At 38.1% G+C, this 14,614-nt stretch overlaps 1 protein-coding gene across 5 annotated transcripts in view; it reads left to right on the plus strand.

The window, feature by feature from the left end:
- Positions 1–14,614, plus strand: part of LOC139938218 (uncharacterized) — a 99,285-nt gene that overhangs the window by 39,437 nt on the left and 45,234 nt on the right. For all 5 annotated transcript variants that reach the window (XM_071933620.1, XM_071933621.1, XM_071933622.1 and 2 more), the window contains exons 5-10: positions 39–114; positions 3,589–3,668; positions 5,083–5,214; positions 5,854–6,123; positions 6,988–7,063; positions 7,802–7,873. In XM_071933620.1, coding sequence (XP_071789721.1) covers positions 39–114; positions 3,589–3,668; positions 5,083–5,214; positions 5,854–6,123; positions 6,988–7,063; positions 7,802–7,873 — 706 coding nt within the window. The remainder of the gene's footprint in view (positions 1–38; positions 115–3,588; positions 3,669–5,082; positions 5,215–5,853; positions 6,124–6,987; positions 7,064–7,801; positions 7,874–14,614) is intronic.

Consider the following 14,614-nt stretch of genomic DNA (forward strand, 5'->3'; position numbering starts at 1 on the left):
TATTTTTATAATTTGTTATCTTCTTTTTCGAACCACAGTTGGAAGACAGTGATGATTTTGAAGACAAGAAAAAGATCCGAGCTGCCATTAAAGACATCATCAGCAGAGCAAGAGGTAAACACTGAAAACTTTATTCCTTTCCACTCTGTTCTGTGTTGTGAGAGGCACTGCTCTAGAATTGCAAGGGTCGTGGGTTCGAATACCATCCGAGTAACATGCCTGTGATATTTTTTCACAGGACTTGGGAAAGTACTGAGTATACAGTGCTAACACACATTGGTGTATGGGTAAAAACCAAAATTAACAATTTCTTTGGCTGTTTACATGCCAGCAGCAGATTTTATAACCTTTATGCAAGTGCGTAAGTCTACTTGCGCAATATTGATTATGTTTGTGATACAACAAGGGCCCAATTTCATAGCGCTGCTTAGCGGCCGATTTTGTGCTTACTGTGCGATTTCTATTTCATAGCGCTGCTAACCGTAAGCACACGAAAATGCATGCTTACCACACAAAAATAAATGACGCCACAATGGTAAACACGCAATATGGCCGCCAATTTTGTCTGCTAACCTGTGAAATACGCTACGGTTTAAGCAAATTGTTCTGCTATAGTAAGCACGCAAATTTGTTTACTGTTTAAGCAGCACTATGTATTTGGGCCCTTGGAAGTGGCAGTAAGGGGACCACCTCTAGGGGATACCATTTTTTTAATTTATCATGATAATAATTATAATAACATTTTTGTTGTGCCAAATTTATTGATGAATCTACTCGGCCACAACACTTCACAATGAAAGTGCCTTTGCATGAATTAGAAGGCCTGCCGCCGATTTCACAAAACTCTTCCTAACTTAAGACTAATCTTAGGACTTAGGACGAGTCCCAACCCTACACTGTAGCATGAAGACCTTAAGATTAATCCTAAGTCAGGATGAGTTACTCGTCCTAACTCGAGATAAGACGAGTCCTAACTCTTTGTGAAATCGACGGCTGGGTTTTTCTCCTGTACTGTGCTCTTTATGCACCCTTAGTTCCCTGCTTTCCTCCTTTGTTTAAAATCATGTATTCCTCATCCTTTTGTGTAGTGTCAAGAACCATTTTTTTGCCATTTTGGGTGTCTACATCTCCTTTCCAATTAGTTGTGCTCTTTCAGAGTGATTTACAATTCTGAACACATTTGCATCTGTACACTACATGGATTTCGCAAACTCAATGGTGTGCCATCCATTTACGTGTTTGCTTAACAGATGTTCTAAATTAGAGTAAGGATTCGACAGTTTGAAATTCCATTGCTTGGATCTTGTGGTCTGGTGCCATTTATTAAGTTGTGCCGCCAAAAAAGCCTGGACAGCATCCAGGTTCAAGCGAGAACAACATCACTTATTTTGTTTTCTTCTCATATTTTCCTCTGATTTTTTTCCTTTTTTGCTTGCCTGTTTTGAAAATGTGAAGTATCTGTGGGTGGCTTGCGTGTTTGGCTTACTGCCAACCCTGCTGTTTATCTTGGAGACTATATTTAGATGTAGAAACACATGGATGTGATGTTGTCGGACTGATTGACAGGAATTCCTGCTCTGTTGAACAAAATGGGGAGATACCTCGTTACATCCATCTGGCTTAAAGATATTTCTACCTATATTCTATGAGAATAGCAGGCGTGGTATTTGTTCTTATAAAACACCTCTTGCTTGTTCTGTATTCTGGTTGGCTGAAACACGGTCACGTGGGATGAACTAATATAGTCTAGTGATCGCGCGTGCGCATTTTGCGGGAACTAGTTCCCTGGCGGGCACTAGTCTTTGAAAATAGTGCCCGGTTACAGCGCCCTCTCTTGACTTGAACCGCGGACAGCAACTAAAAAACTTCCTTTCTTTTCCAAATTTCTGTTCTTATTTCACATTGAAGACCGAGCTGTGTTATAAAACACATATTGACTGGCAATGAGGTAACTAGTGTACGTCTATTCCCCCTCGGGCCTGTGAGTGACAAGAAGAGGGGCCTATTTCCCTCGGCTGTCACTCAAAGTCCCTCGGGAGAGTAAAAGTACACTAATTACCTCATTGCCAGTCAATATGTGTATACTATTTTATTTAGATTTCCCTGTTTTTATGTGCGAAGATCAGTAAGAGTCAGGCATGATGTTCTTCCTTCTTAAGTCTATCAAACTCGAGTTTCAAACGAGCACAAGCCAAATATGCAACCTACCAACTCGAATGCGCCAATTTTGTACCGTGTGAGGGCGCTCTCAAACATATTTGTATACCGGGGGTATACTCATTCATACAAAAAATCAGTTATTAAAGACTGGAACACATTACTACCACAGACATCATATCCATCACAGACAATAAGACAAAAGTAACAGAATGCTGTTGAAGAATACTATCGAGAGCGCCCTCTTGCGGTCAAAAATTCTGCGCATTTACTCAATTTCCCCAGACTCAACACTCCTAACTTTGCGATCTGCTTTTGACCAATCAGAATGTTTAAACTGTCCCAGGTATTTATGAATTATTGTCATAAAATCTTAAATGGATCATACACTTGTAATTCATTCAACTTTTTAACTTTCAAGCAGTTTTCGTTTGGATTTTTACGATTAGAATTGGCCAAGGTATGCAATGTATGAAGCGCTTTGAGACACCAGTTCGGGAGTGAAAAAGCGCTATATAAACTCAAATTATTTGTTTGTTAATATTATTATTAAAGTAGCAAGAAATGTTTTAACATCAGCAATGAAATTAATATAAACAACCAGGGCAGTGGCCAGGCTATACGCTGAAAAATGCTGGGACCCGAGTCTAGACGGTTTGATACATTTGACTTGTATATATCATGTTCCACCAACTATTCCACGATAAAATATTTAAGAATTCTTGCAGAGTTGTCTGGACCCCTGCACATGTGGAAATATAATTATTAAGACTTTGGTTTAATCCTCCCCTAATGTCAAAAGCAACTGTGATGGTTTGTTGTCGAGAGTCATTTAGTAAAATGATCTAGTGCTTTCGTCTTTACAGGGGGTTGTGAATATGATCTTGACCAGCCCCCCTGTTCACAAGTATAAGCGTGGAATGATTAAATAGGTTAAACACTTGGGAGTATGACCCTGTCTGTCAACTCCCTGGGGTGGGGTTTTTAAGCTTCATATCCAAAGTATGCTTGAATTTTGAAATGTACTTTTCGGGAATTTTTATTTTGCAATGTTTTGTCTCCAAATTTATAGAATTATAGTAACATTTACTGTTGTTATTTAGTTTTACGAAATAAAGTTTGTTCAATCTAGTGAATAAGACCTAGGGCTTAATGTCGCATCCGAAGGACAAAGCAATCATGGTAATGTGACTTGCTCAAGGACATGTCATGACCGGGACTCGAACCCACACTCTGCTGATCAGAAACACAAGAGCTTGCGTCCAGTGCTCTGAACCGCCCTGAACACCCTGCTAAAAGTACGACACATCTAAACCTTACAGAGTGTCTCTTTTCTTTATATGTGAACTGTTAGGTATACAGTGTATATACTTCATCAAATAAACAATTAGTTCACTAACTTGTTTTTAAATTGTTTTTTTTTGTCTTAAGATGTTGCTGGTGATATCATCATGAAAGATGAAGAAGCTTACGAAGAGAAACTACGCCAACAAGAGGAGGAGGCTGAGAGGGTAAAGAAATTAAATCAAGATTTCCTGGCCTTTCTAAAAACACAATTATATTGTAATGATATAATAGATGTTAAATTTGCATCGGGGATAAAGAATATTAATTTTGGTTTTTACCCATACACCAATGTGTGTTAGCACTGTATACTCAGTACTTTCCCGAGTCCTGTGAAATACTATCACAGGCATGTTACTCGGGTGGGATTCGAACCCACGACCCTTGCAATTCTAGAGCAGTGTGTTACCAACTAGACTACCGAGGTTGCCCGGTAGCTAGAGGCAGTTCGAATCCTATGTTTTGGCAGCGGGTACCGCAAGGATATAATAGATGTTAATATATTGTAATGGTCGAGCAGTTTAGAGCATCAAATTCAAGTTCTGGTGGTTGAGTCATCGGGGAGTGTGTTCGAATCCCGGTCATTACACTTGTGTCCTTGTGCAAGGCACTTCACTGTAACCAGGCCTGATACTTCACGGAGGCAACGAAGCCGATTGCCTCCGTGTCCCCTGGTCATTGCCTTGGTGCCCTTGAAATGCTCTAGTACAAATTTGTAATTTCATCATAGGGAGCCCTTTACCAAGAAGAAAATGCCTTGGTGCCCTTGCCCTTTCAAAAACGAAGCATGCAGCCCTGCTGTAACTGTTTCTCTTCACCCAGGGGTATGACTTGGACAGTACAGTTTAATATGTATTTAAAAATGCCGTTGTAGTGCTACGGCAGCTGGGGGCTGTACACATTTCCACAAGTTTATAATAATCAAATTTAGCTGTGTTGTTGAACTTCCTTATAAAACACGGAAGGTAGTGGTAGCACTTTAATACTAATTTCATAAAAATACTGCATAAACTTTCGTAGCAACAATTGCTTCCTTGCATCTGATGAAGCAGTTGTTTTCATGCAACTTTTTTCTTCCTGTATTTATTTAGTCTTTAATGGGAAGGTACACGTTTGGTAATTGTCAAAGACCAGTGTTCTCACTTGGTGTATCCCATCATAAGCATAAAATAACAATCCTTTGAAAATTTGGGCTCAATCGGTCATCGAAGTTGTGAGAAAATGATGAAAGAAAAAACAGCCTTGTTGGACGAATTTGTGTGCTTTCAGATAGGAATAAAAGACTTCTAGCTAGAAGTCTTTTATTATTTTAGTGAGAAATTACCTCTTTCCTCAAAAATACTACGTTACTTCCAAGGGAGTCGTTTCCCACAATGTTTTATACTATCAACAGTTCTCCAATGCTTGTTACCAAGTCAGTTTTTAAGTTCATATTTGTTTTGAGTAATTACCAAACGTGAACCTTCTCTTTAAGTGCTACCACAACCCAACCAGAAAAACACAATAATTTAATCCTTGTACGCAGAAGAGTAATTTTTCACAAAATGTTTTTGCTTTCATGGATCTTTATCTTCATTCCAGCAACACATTGAAGAGATTAAGCCAAGCCAGATAGAAATGATGATCACAGAAGCCCCTCCTACCGATGAACCTAATCCTGACGGAACTGTTGACTTCACAAAAATCCACTGTATTAGCACTCTTGAGAAAATGGTACGTTCTTTACGCAGTATTTCTTCAAGATATTTAATTGCTGACCGAACACACACAAATCTATCTGTTTTCAAAGCTCTTGGGTCTGGGTACTTTTTGTAGAACACAAAACACAATGTCCACAGACTTACATTAAACTTACACGATTTGAAGATAATGATGGTAGAAAGCTTTCCTTAAAATATTACTTACTGAGATGCTGTAGTTTTTGAGAAATTAGTAAAAGTCACAAAAAAAAATGTTCGTCTCAGTGAGACGAAAATTATTTTAACATGTAGAACATGTTAACCAGGCCTTGTGTGTCAGGCGATTTGCATAAACAATTAAAAATGAATTTAAAAAAAAATCACATAATGACTTGGTCTTTAGCACGACAGCAGTGGCCAGAAACTAACCCTCATTGTTACCCAATGTTTTCCATTTCGCATCGTTACTTATGGAACAATCTCCCTCTACACATCAAACAAGCCACCACGATCTCAAGTTTCAAGACTCTTCTCAAAACATACCTATTAAAATCTTCATATACTTAATTATTCTTTTGTTTTCCTCTGAGCGCTTAGAGACTTTCTTTTGGAGATGTTATGCGCTAAAGAAATACGGTTGTTATTATTATTTATTATTACTCATATTCTACAGCTTGCCGATATCGACGACTTTGGTGAGCGTACCCAGATCCGTGCTCGCATCAAGGAGCTCCGGGAGCTGCAGGATCTAGACGTCCCTGATTACCCAGACGCCAGACGCCTCTCTGAAGGTTTAGAAGCCTACTATATGGATGAGAGAGGTCGTAGGAGGAGTAGTTTGATTGACCGCGCTGCCCTAGAGGAGCTTAATAGGAATGCTCCTCCTACTGATGATAATATCTGCTATGATGAGATTGAAGATCCTGCAGAGCTGGAGAGATTAGTAAGTTTGATAATTCCAGTTAACCCACATGCTCTGCGCCTTTAGAACCGTCTCCCTCATCAAATTTGTTCCGCGGAGTCCTTTGCAATTTTCAAGAAACATCTCAAAACTTTCCTGTTCAAGGATTGATCGCTTTGCCTGTTTTCCCATTATCAGTGCCATTATGTATTTGTTTATTGTTTAGTTTCTTGTAAAGCGCTGTGGTACCTCAAGTAAGAGCGCTATATAAATGTCTCTTATTATTATTATTGTTATCATTAATTCATGGCAGCCATAAGTGGCTTCGACCAAAATCCTCATAGAGGCCACAGACGGCTGCAAGTATTGATCTACTTTTTTAAGCAGCGTGTACCAAAATGGCCTGTAGTGGCTTCAAATAGTCGCAAGTACTGATCCACTTTCAGGAGCAACTTGTAGCAAAATGCCCGTAGTAGCAACAAATGGCCGCATGTATCTTCTTCAACAAGCAGATTGTAGCAAAATGCCCCTCAGGTCCTCAAATGGCCGCGATTATTGTTCTGTTTAACAAGTGGCTGATGAATATGTGGCTACTGTATGCGCCGTAGCACCTTGTAAACCCTTATAAGGTGCTAAATAATTGGGTCTCAAAATTCATCACTGCAATTACCTATCTAAGTTTCTGAAAGTTTGTATATATACTCAGCGCCTTGAGTACCTTGTTTGGTAGATACGTGCGCTATATAAGACTTCGATATTATTATATTGCATTTCTGCAGTTTGATTGGTTGAATGTATATTTTATCTTGGAGCTGTTTTTGCTGTAAATGATGTAGTAAAGCCATTGTGAGTGATTGAATGAATAAACATACATGTACCTTTAATAACGAAACTGTTTTCTTGTAGTTGGAAAATGCTGTAGACATCGGTGAGAAGCGACAGATTAGAGGCTGTCTGTCAGAACTGCGGAAGAGACTTGCAGGTGAGTATTTACAATGGTTACATGAAGTTATAGAAACAGTAATAAAAGAACGAATACTTTGCTCAGGGGTAAGGCCATAATCATGAGTGCAGTAGACTCAAAATACTGTTTGAATTAAATGTTGTTTGAAGCTTTGCATGGTGTGGTCAATAAGAATAACTATTAATATAAATATAAATATTAGCTTTGTGGGTACAACCATGTGTAATATCTCATTTGAGGGAGTGTTGGCTCTGAGATGAGCTGGTGTGGTGTTGACGTTTCAAACAAATATACTTGGCTCGTCTTCAGGAAAATACTGTTCGAAATTTCGAGACCACGCTGGCTCATTTCAGAGCCAACGCTTTCTCGGAAGAGATATTACACATGGTTGATCCTGCAAGTCTACTATTTATATTTATATTAATATTTATTCTTACTGGTTGAATTATCGGAGTGGCAGGGGCTTTATTCCTAGTCATGACACGTGTTTCCATGGGCAAGGAGCTCAAACATATCGCAGGCCATAGCATTTGTTCTTGATGGCACAGCAATTTTAGAACTTTGCAGACAGCATCACAGCAAAAGCACAAGGCACCACGGCAATTGCTGTGGGTGTTATGGGTTAGTTCGAGACTTACAATCGTGCAAAAGTTTTATGAGATGATTAAATTATAGCCAAATATATCACAGAGTTAATGCTGACATAGTTGAGACGTCAATATGAAGTACAATTTTATTTTATTGTTATCTTCCAAGGTGAAACAGCAGAGAAAACTGACGACGTCAAACCCCCAGCTGCAGAACCTGCCAAGACGCTTAAGCCTACCGGTCAGTTATACGGTTCTCGGAAATTTTAGGGGGGAACTTTCTATCCCCTCTCCTTGCTTTGTAGATTGTTTTGCTAGCTTCTTACATATATAAGACTTTTCTCATACCTTTTGGACTCTGGAAACATCTCAGGTCACATCTTCTCTTTCTCTACTCCTCTCATCCTTCATCTTAAAGTTTATAAAAAAAAATTCTTTGAAGGCATCATAAAAAAGGATTAGTACTCAAGCAGCCAAACCCTTACTTTAAACACACGCACAATGGTTTTTGGCACACCTTAAGTTACTGTTACTTATTCAAAGTATCTGTAGTAACCTGACACTGAGTTTTAGCCCAGTTACTTATTCAGACATCTTTGCTTTGATGGGTTTTATGAACTGTCTTTGTCAGTGAGACCCCTTTCAGGTTCTGCCAGACCACACATTTAGTAGCTTTACAGATTTTTGTTGATATTCACTCTAATACCTGAGTTATTGCTTCAGAAAAAAATCCCATGTACTTTTTGTTCTTACTTTCACTATAGCCCTCTGTTTAAATGTTGAATACTTTCCCTAACCTATCAAGTTCCATCTCATGTAAAGTAGAGCCAAAAACACTAATCTATAGCTTAGTTATAGAGTGCTGTATCTATAGCTTAGTTATAGAACACAATAGTCTACAGCTTAGTTATAGAATGCAATAGTCTATAGCTTAGTTATAGAACGCAATAGTCTATAGCTTAGTCGGCGCAATACTCTATAGCTTAGTTAAAGGACGCAATAGTCTATAGCTAAGTTATAGAATCTTATGATCTATATCCAAGTTAAAGAATGCAATACTCTATAGCTTAGTTATAGGACGCAATAGTCCATAGCTTAGTTATAGAATATTATGATCTATATCCAAGTTATAGAATGCAATAATCTATGGCTAAGTTATAGACCGCATTTATTTATAGCTAAGGTATAGAATGCACTAATCTATGACTGAGCTGTAGTGTAAAAATACATGGCCAAATTATAGAATTTCCCCAATTAATCTTTTCTGTCGATTCACCTCTATGTAAATGAAAAGTCTTTTTGAAAAGATGTGTAGCTGGGAAATTTCTGGACACTTGTAGGTCTCTATTTCTTTTAATCTGCACCCCCTTTTTGATGTTCAAAAAAAGTTTGTAAAAGTTTTGCAAACACATGCACTAAGTTGTAATTGCTTTGTTGTGAATAGCAGCATGATGTCAAAATCCCTAATGTTATTGCTGCAAAGGTGGATATCATTGCTATTTTATTGACTTCATACAGATTTGTTGTGCTTTAGAAAGTAGTGTACCGCCCTCTGTTGACAGCAGTTGGACCGTTAAGTAATGACTATCTGTCTCCGGGAAAGCCCATGTGCTGCAGCTGCAGCAGCAATATTACTAATGAGTGCATAAATAGCTCACTGAAATAAAGTGAGTTTTCACATTCTTCCAGATATGCCTATTTCATAGCATTTCACATCCATTCAAAGTATCAGCTGAGGAAAACCTACTCCAATACTAGATGCATTTTCACCCATCTGCTATATCTTTCAGGAGCCTCACGAGGGTGAACCTTTCCATTGACAAGCTTCACAATGTTTAGACTTGTTATCCTTCCCAACTTAATATACCAACTCAGTGATTCATACCTTAGTTTTGATAGTGCACTTTCTTAATATTTACAACAGTATCAAAAAGTTATTAGAATTTGAAGGAGACGCTGCAGCTGTGGCATGTGTGGTGAATTTGTAGGTGTTTTTCAGCACTGTGCCCCAGAGGATCATAGCAATAGCTGTTTGGATGTAATATTCTAAATAGCCTAACTTTTGGAAAGTTTCAGATTTTGTCTATTCTATAATAGTATTTAATATATCATCCATTGAATAATGGATATCCGCCACATATAGGCATGGATTGAACATTTTTTTTTATCTATAAATATTTCTAAAAAGTACGAATAAAGATGTGATAAAAAAAACCTTTCAAAATGTTCTGGAATAGAACACTTAATATGACTGGGTTAGTATTCTAACAATGGAAGACTTTGGGATGCTAGTGGGCAGTAGATACACTCTGTACTTTTTCATTGTTTGAAACCCTTATGCGTGAGAGCGTCCCAGGAATTACACAATATGCAGAAAAAGTCCACTAAATTCTGGTTCCCTAGTCAGCCAAAATGTTTACTTGACCGGGGGAGGTGGTTTTGAAACCTCAGAACCTAGCATAGGCGTTCAGCGAAACATCTAAAAGCCTGCTTCAAAGAAAAGATGGCTTCCACTTTTTCAGAGGGTTAGATCTTGGTAGGTCTGTATGTCTGTAGTAAGAAATTTGTACAAAGTATATGAGTAAAAATAATCGTCAGTCCCTCAAAAGAAAGAAGAACACAACTCTGGTCCTGATTCCCCTCTTAGATAATTGGAATGGCCCAGTCTAGGATACCAAGGACTTTGACTCCACCGGGGCGTTGAAAACAAAATAAAACAGTAAAACAAAATAATTGTGCTATGACTCCAGTGTTAACAGCGCTCACCTAAGGGTTTTAAGTAGTTTTGAGCATATAACATTAAAGTAGTTTTGAGCATATAGCGCACGTACCTACCAAACACAAAGCGCTGAGTGAATACAAACTTTCAGAAAGATATGTTATTGCAGTGCTGAATTCTAAGACCCAATTGTTTAGCTCCTTATACTCCTTATAGGGGTTTACAAGGTCGATACATTTCTTAGAATGGTTATTTACCTGGTACATGTGAGTCTACTGCTACCCAGCATCCCTATAAGTCTCCCATTGAACTTGTTTTTGAATCAGATTGAAACAATGAGATGTGAATGAGTATGAGCGCTTAAATGAGAAGTGAAAGTGAGAGTTCTTGCATATTATGTGAGTACAAGCTTGAGTGTCTGGCCTTGAGATATAAAAGCAAGCGGCTGTGAGTATGGGTTATGAGTATGCAAATGGCTGGAGAGTATTGCTAGTAGTTAAATGAACTTGGCTGAACTTGTGCAAACAATTGCTTGTATTCCAAACATGCTGATTTTGAGTATGAGTTTAAGTATGGCTTTAATTCTACTTCAATGATCGAGTCGCATCACTCTGTCATGATGCCAGGACTCGCCTCGGCTGAAGACGTCACAAACTTTGAGGGTTTTCTCGGTGGATCGTCGATATCCTGACATGATTGTAATAATGATGATTGATAGATAATACTTGGATGAGTGAGTCTTCTTTCATCCTTTGCCATTTCCTTCATCTGCTCTTCATTTGCTTTCTTCAAGAAGAGAAGCCCAGGAAGCTACTCAATGAGCACTCAACAAGCTTCTTCTTGAGCGCTTAAGTTTCTTACTTAACAATCAACAAGGTTCTCAGCACTCAAGCTTCTCAATGCTCAAAAAGAAGTCGTTTCAATGTTTTTTTCCATTTACCTGTAGACGATGTCTTCAATTTCACACAAACGCCAGATTGTCCTGTAAAAATTAGTATTTTGCATTTTAAAACAGACGCGAAAAAAGGGACTATTTAGGAAAAAGGTAAACGGAAACCTGGGTAATAGTGCCCCATCCCCTAGAAACAAAATGGTGTACCCCTTGCCCCCCCCCATAAAACCTTAGTTTGGCAGTGCTGGAGAATGATAATACAAACTAGTTCTTATATAGTACATTTTCACAATAACCTATCACAAAGCTTTTCATTAGTGCCCTTGTCTTTGGGCCAATAACATTTCAGTAATCTACTTTCTCAGCTCCCTGGGTCCATCATATACACATGTACGATTTTGCTCGTAATGTTTTAATTAACGGTGCATCAACAACATAAAACCAAATTATTACACTGAAGTTGTGGTGAAGAAGGATGATATATTTGTTAATTTCTAGTTTTTCTAAAATTATTAATTGATATTGTCCAATATTTGTTTATCATTCTCATTCGGATCAAGTCGGAACTGGCTTCAAAGGAAAACCTTGCTATCTTCTGCTCTGACTCTTTCATCAATTCTCTCTTTCCTGAAACTATCGCCCTCAAACTGTCGCCGCATCTCCAGCCATCTGCTCCTAGCTTGCTATCCCCAAATACTAAACATTCCACACCATCTGGTAACCATCAAGGCAAAATAAAACTTGGATGTATGGTGTGAATAGAAACTGAGCAGATAGTTCTTTGACTTCTCTCGAATGTGTACAGAATTGAAATATTCTTTGTCAGAGCTAGGCATGACATTCTTTATTTTAAAGCACACAAAAACACACGCCATTAGTAGTGTCAAATCTACACAATGTAACCCACATACACATGAAATAACAAACTTGTGAAAGTTTAAGCTCAATCAGTCATCAGAGTCATGAAAAATACCATCATATGCTTGCACTGTTCGGACTCGCGAGACATTAAACCAATGTTTGTTTGAGAGAGATTAGCTTGTGCCAGCTTGGTGTTCATACCCCCTTGTGGGAGTTTACAGAGTTCCCTTGACAGGAAGATTATCTAAACAAACAAACAAACAAACAAACAAACAAACAAACAAACAAACAAACAAACAAACAAACAAACAACAAACAGATCACACTTATTGTTGACTTGTATTTCAAAATCTACTATTTTATTTTACATTTCAAGCAAAAATATTTCAAAGGAAGTTTTCCTTCATGATCATCTTTATACCAAAGTTATGTGCAAATATCTTAACATTTATATTTTCAATCTTACCAAGACTGCACACTCCCTTTAAAGTATTACATTCTTTGTTTCAACTATTTCATAGATTTTAAACCATGTACATACTTTATACATGTGTGAACGGGCAAGGCATTTAGCGGGTATTAAAATACGGACGTCATCAATGTGTGTGAATGGTTTTGCCATGTTCAACATCTGGGGATCACTTGCGCCAGTCTGCGTTTCTGACGTCACACTTTTTAGACATGCTTGTGAAGTATGTAGTTGGGTTCAAGAGTATATCCCATCCTTGCTGAAATGTGAATCAATTAAAAATCACTCCAGTCATAGTCATCTGCAAAATTGTCATATAATATAAATTCCAAGTATATATACTGCAAACTTTATCAATATAAGCTCAGAGAAATTTGACAATAATTAACTGGACAAAACCTTCCAATATTGATACACAAAATGTCCAAGAATATATGCATTTAATCAATATTAATCTTTAAAATTATTTTAAAAATCAAAGAAACTAAAAAGTTACTCCAGTATGAAAGAAAAGTCAGAAATTTGCAAGGATGTAAAAGATAAACTTGACGTGGCGTCGATAACTCAACAACGTTAGGGGTGAACAAGTTGCTGTAAAATATGATGGAAAAACAATGGGTCGGCAAGGGTTATGCTCAGTGTCTGTTGTCTCGGCTCTTCTATCTGCTACATTGGTCAAGCTCTTTGATCAGATGGTTAACAAGTTAAGCAACAGGGCCTTCTTGAGAGGATACAGAAAGGTAGAAGTCAGTGGGGTGTCCTCTCCTCTTTTTGACTCGCCCATGAGACCATGATGTCGACATCTAGGCAAGTTGATTGATGTGACTTTCCGTGTTTGTGAGTCTGTCAACTTTTTGATTGCATGGATTTAAACAGGTTTGCTGTGAAACAAAATTATCTTGAGGTTTTAAGACAACTCTTGTCGATGAAGCTCACCTGTTCAGCAGCTACCCTTGACATCAGTAGCTTGTCTTCATCATAGAAGAATACACCTTGCTATCAAGTCTCTTCAGACAGTTCCAAGTTTTCCAGGAGTGATTTTGATATAGGTTTTTCATCTGAAGTTTTTCAAGTTTTGAATTCATGCATGGTAGAGTTACTGTTTAACTAGCAATAACTTAATAACAAGTTTGCTGTGATTTTACTTCAAAAATAAGTATATGAGAATGTGTATGACAGATTTGTTGATATGCGTGTGTATGGCGTTCTGCATCATTGTTATTGGAATGTTTTTAATAAAATAACAATCAAATCATAGGCATTTATTAGGCGCTTTAAACTTGTGTATCAATTTGCCTTTAACTATTACTACCCCTGTTCAATGGGCCATAAGCATTCCTGAAACATCTTAATTCCTTTAGAATAAGGAACAGGCCCCCACCATCTGCTGTCCTACACATAGTTCCATCCATGCAGGTTTTCCAAACATCAGCCTTCCCTGCCATCAGAGCAATGCAGCCTCTGCTTGGCAATATTGTACTTCTTTTCTTGCACCTGTAAAAAGTGCACCTTTAATCTTTTTCTTTTGGCACCTTATCCACCTGGCTGTTGACGTCACTTTCCCACCATCCCAGTTTAGCCCAAAGGGTTAACTAACCAAGAACCAAGAAAGCCTTGGGAAATCTATTTGAACATAAACATTGCGGTTTCCCCTGCCCTTCCGCGATAAGTGTTCTTGGTTCTTTTACTTGCACTACAGTCTCCCTGTTGTGGTTTATACTTAAAGCTTGAGTTTTATTGTAATTTCTATTTCAGGAAATATTTTATGACCATTATGCATGTTTTGTTGTTGAGAATTTGCACCCCAAAAGGGTGTTATGCATGCTGACTGTAGAGTGAGTGTTGTTTATTGTTGAGTGTGTGAGTTGTTTGTGGGATTGCGGACTTGCCATTAGAATACCATTGAGGATCTTGACAAAGGTAAACTATAGTGTGTTATAACACACCTCTTGCTCGTTCTGTATTCTGGTTGGCTGAAACACGGTCACGTGGGATGAACTATTAATATAGGCTAGTGATCGCGCGTGCGTGTGTTTTGCGA

This window comes from Asterias amurensis, chromosome 6, assembly GCF_032118995.1.
Source record: "Asterias amurensis chromosome 6, ASM3211899v1".
NCBI lineage: Eukaryota > Metazoa > Echinodermata > Asteroidea > Forcipulatida > Asteriidae > Asterias > Asterias amurensis.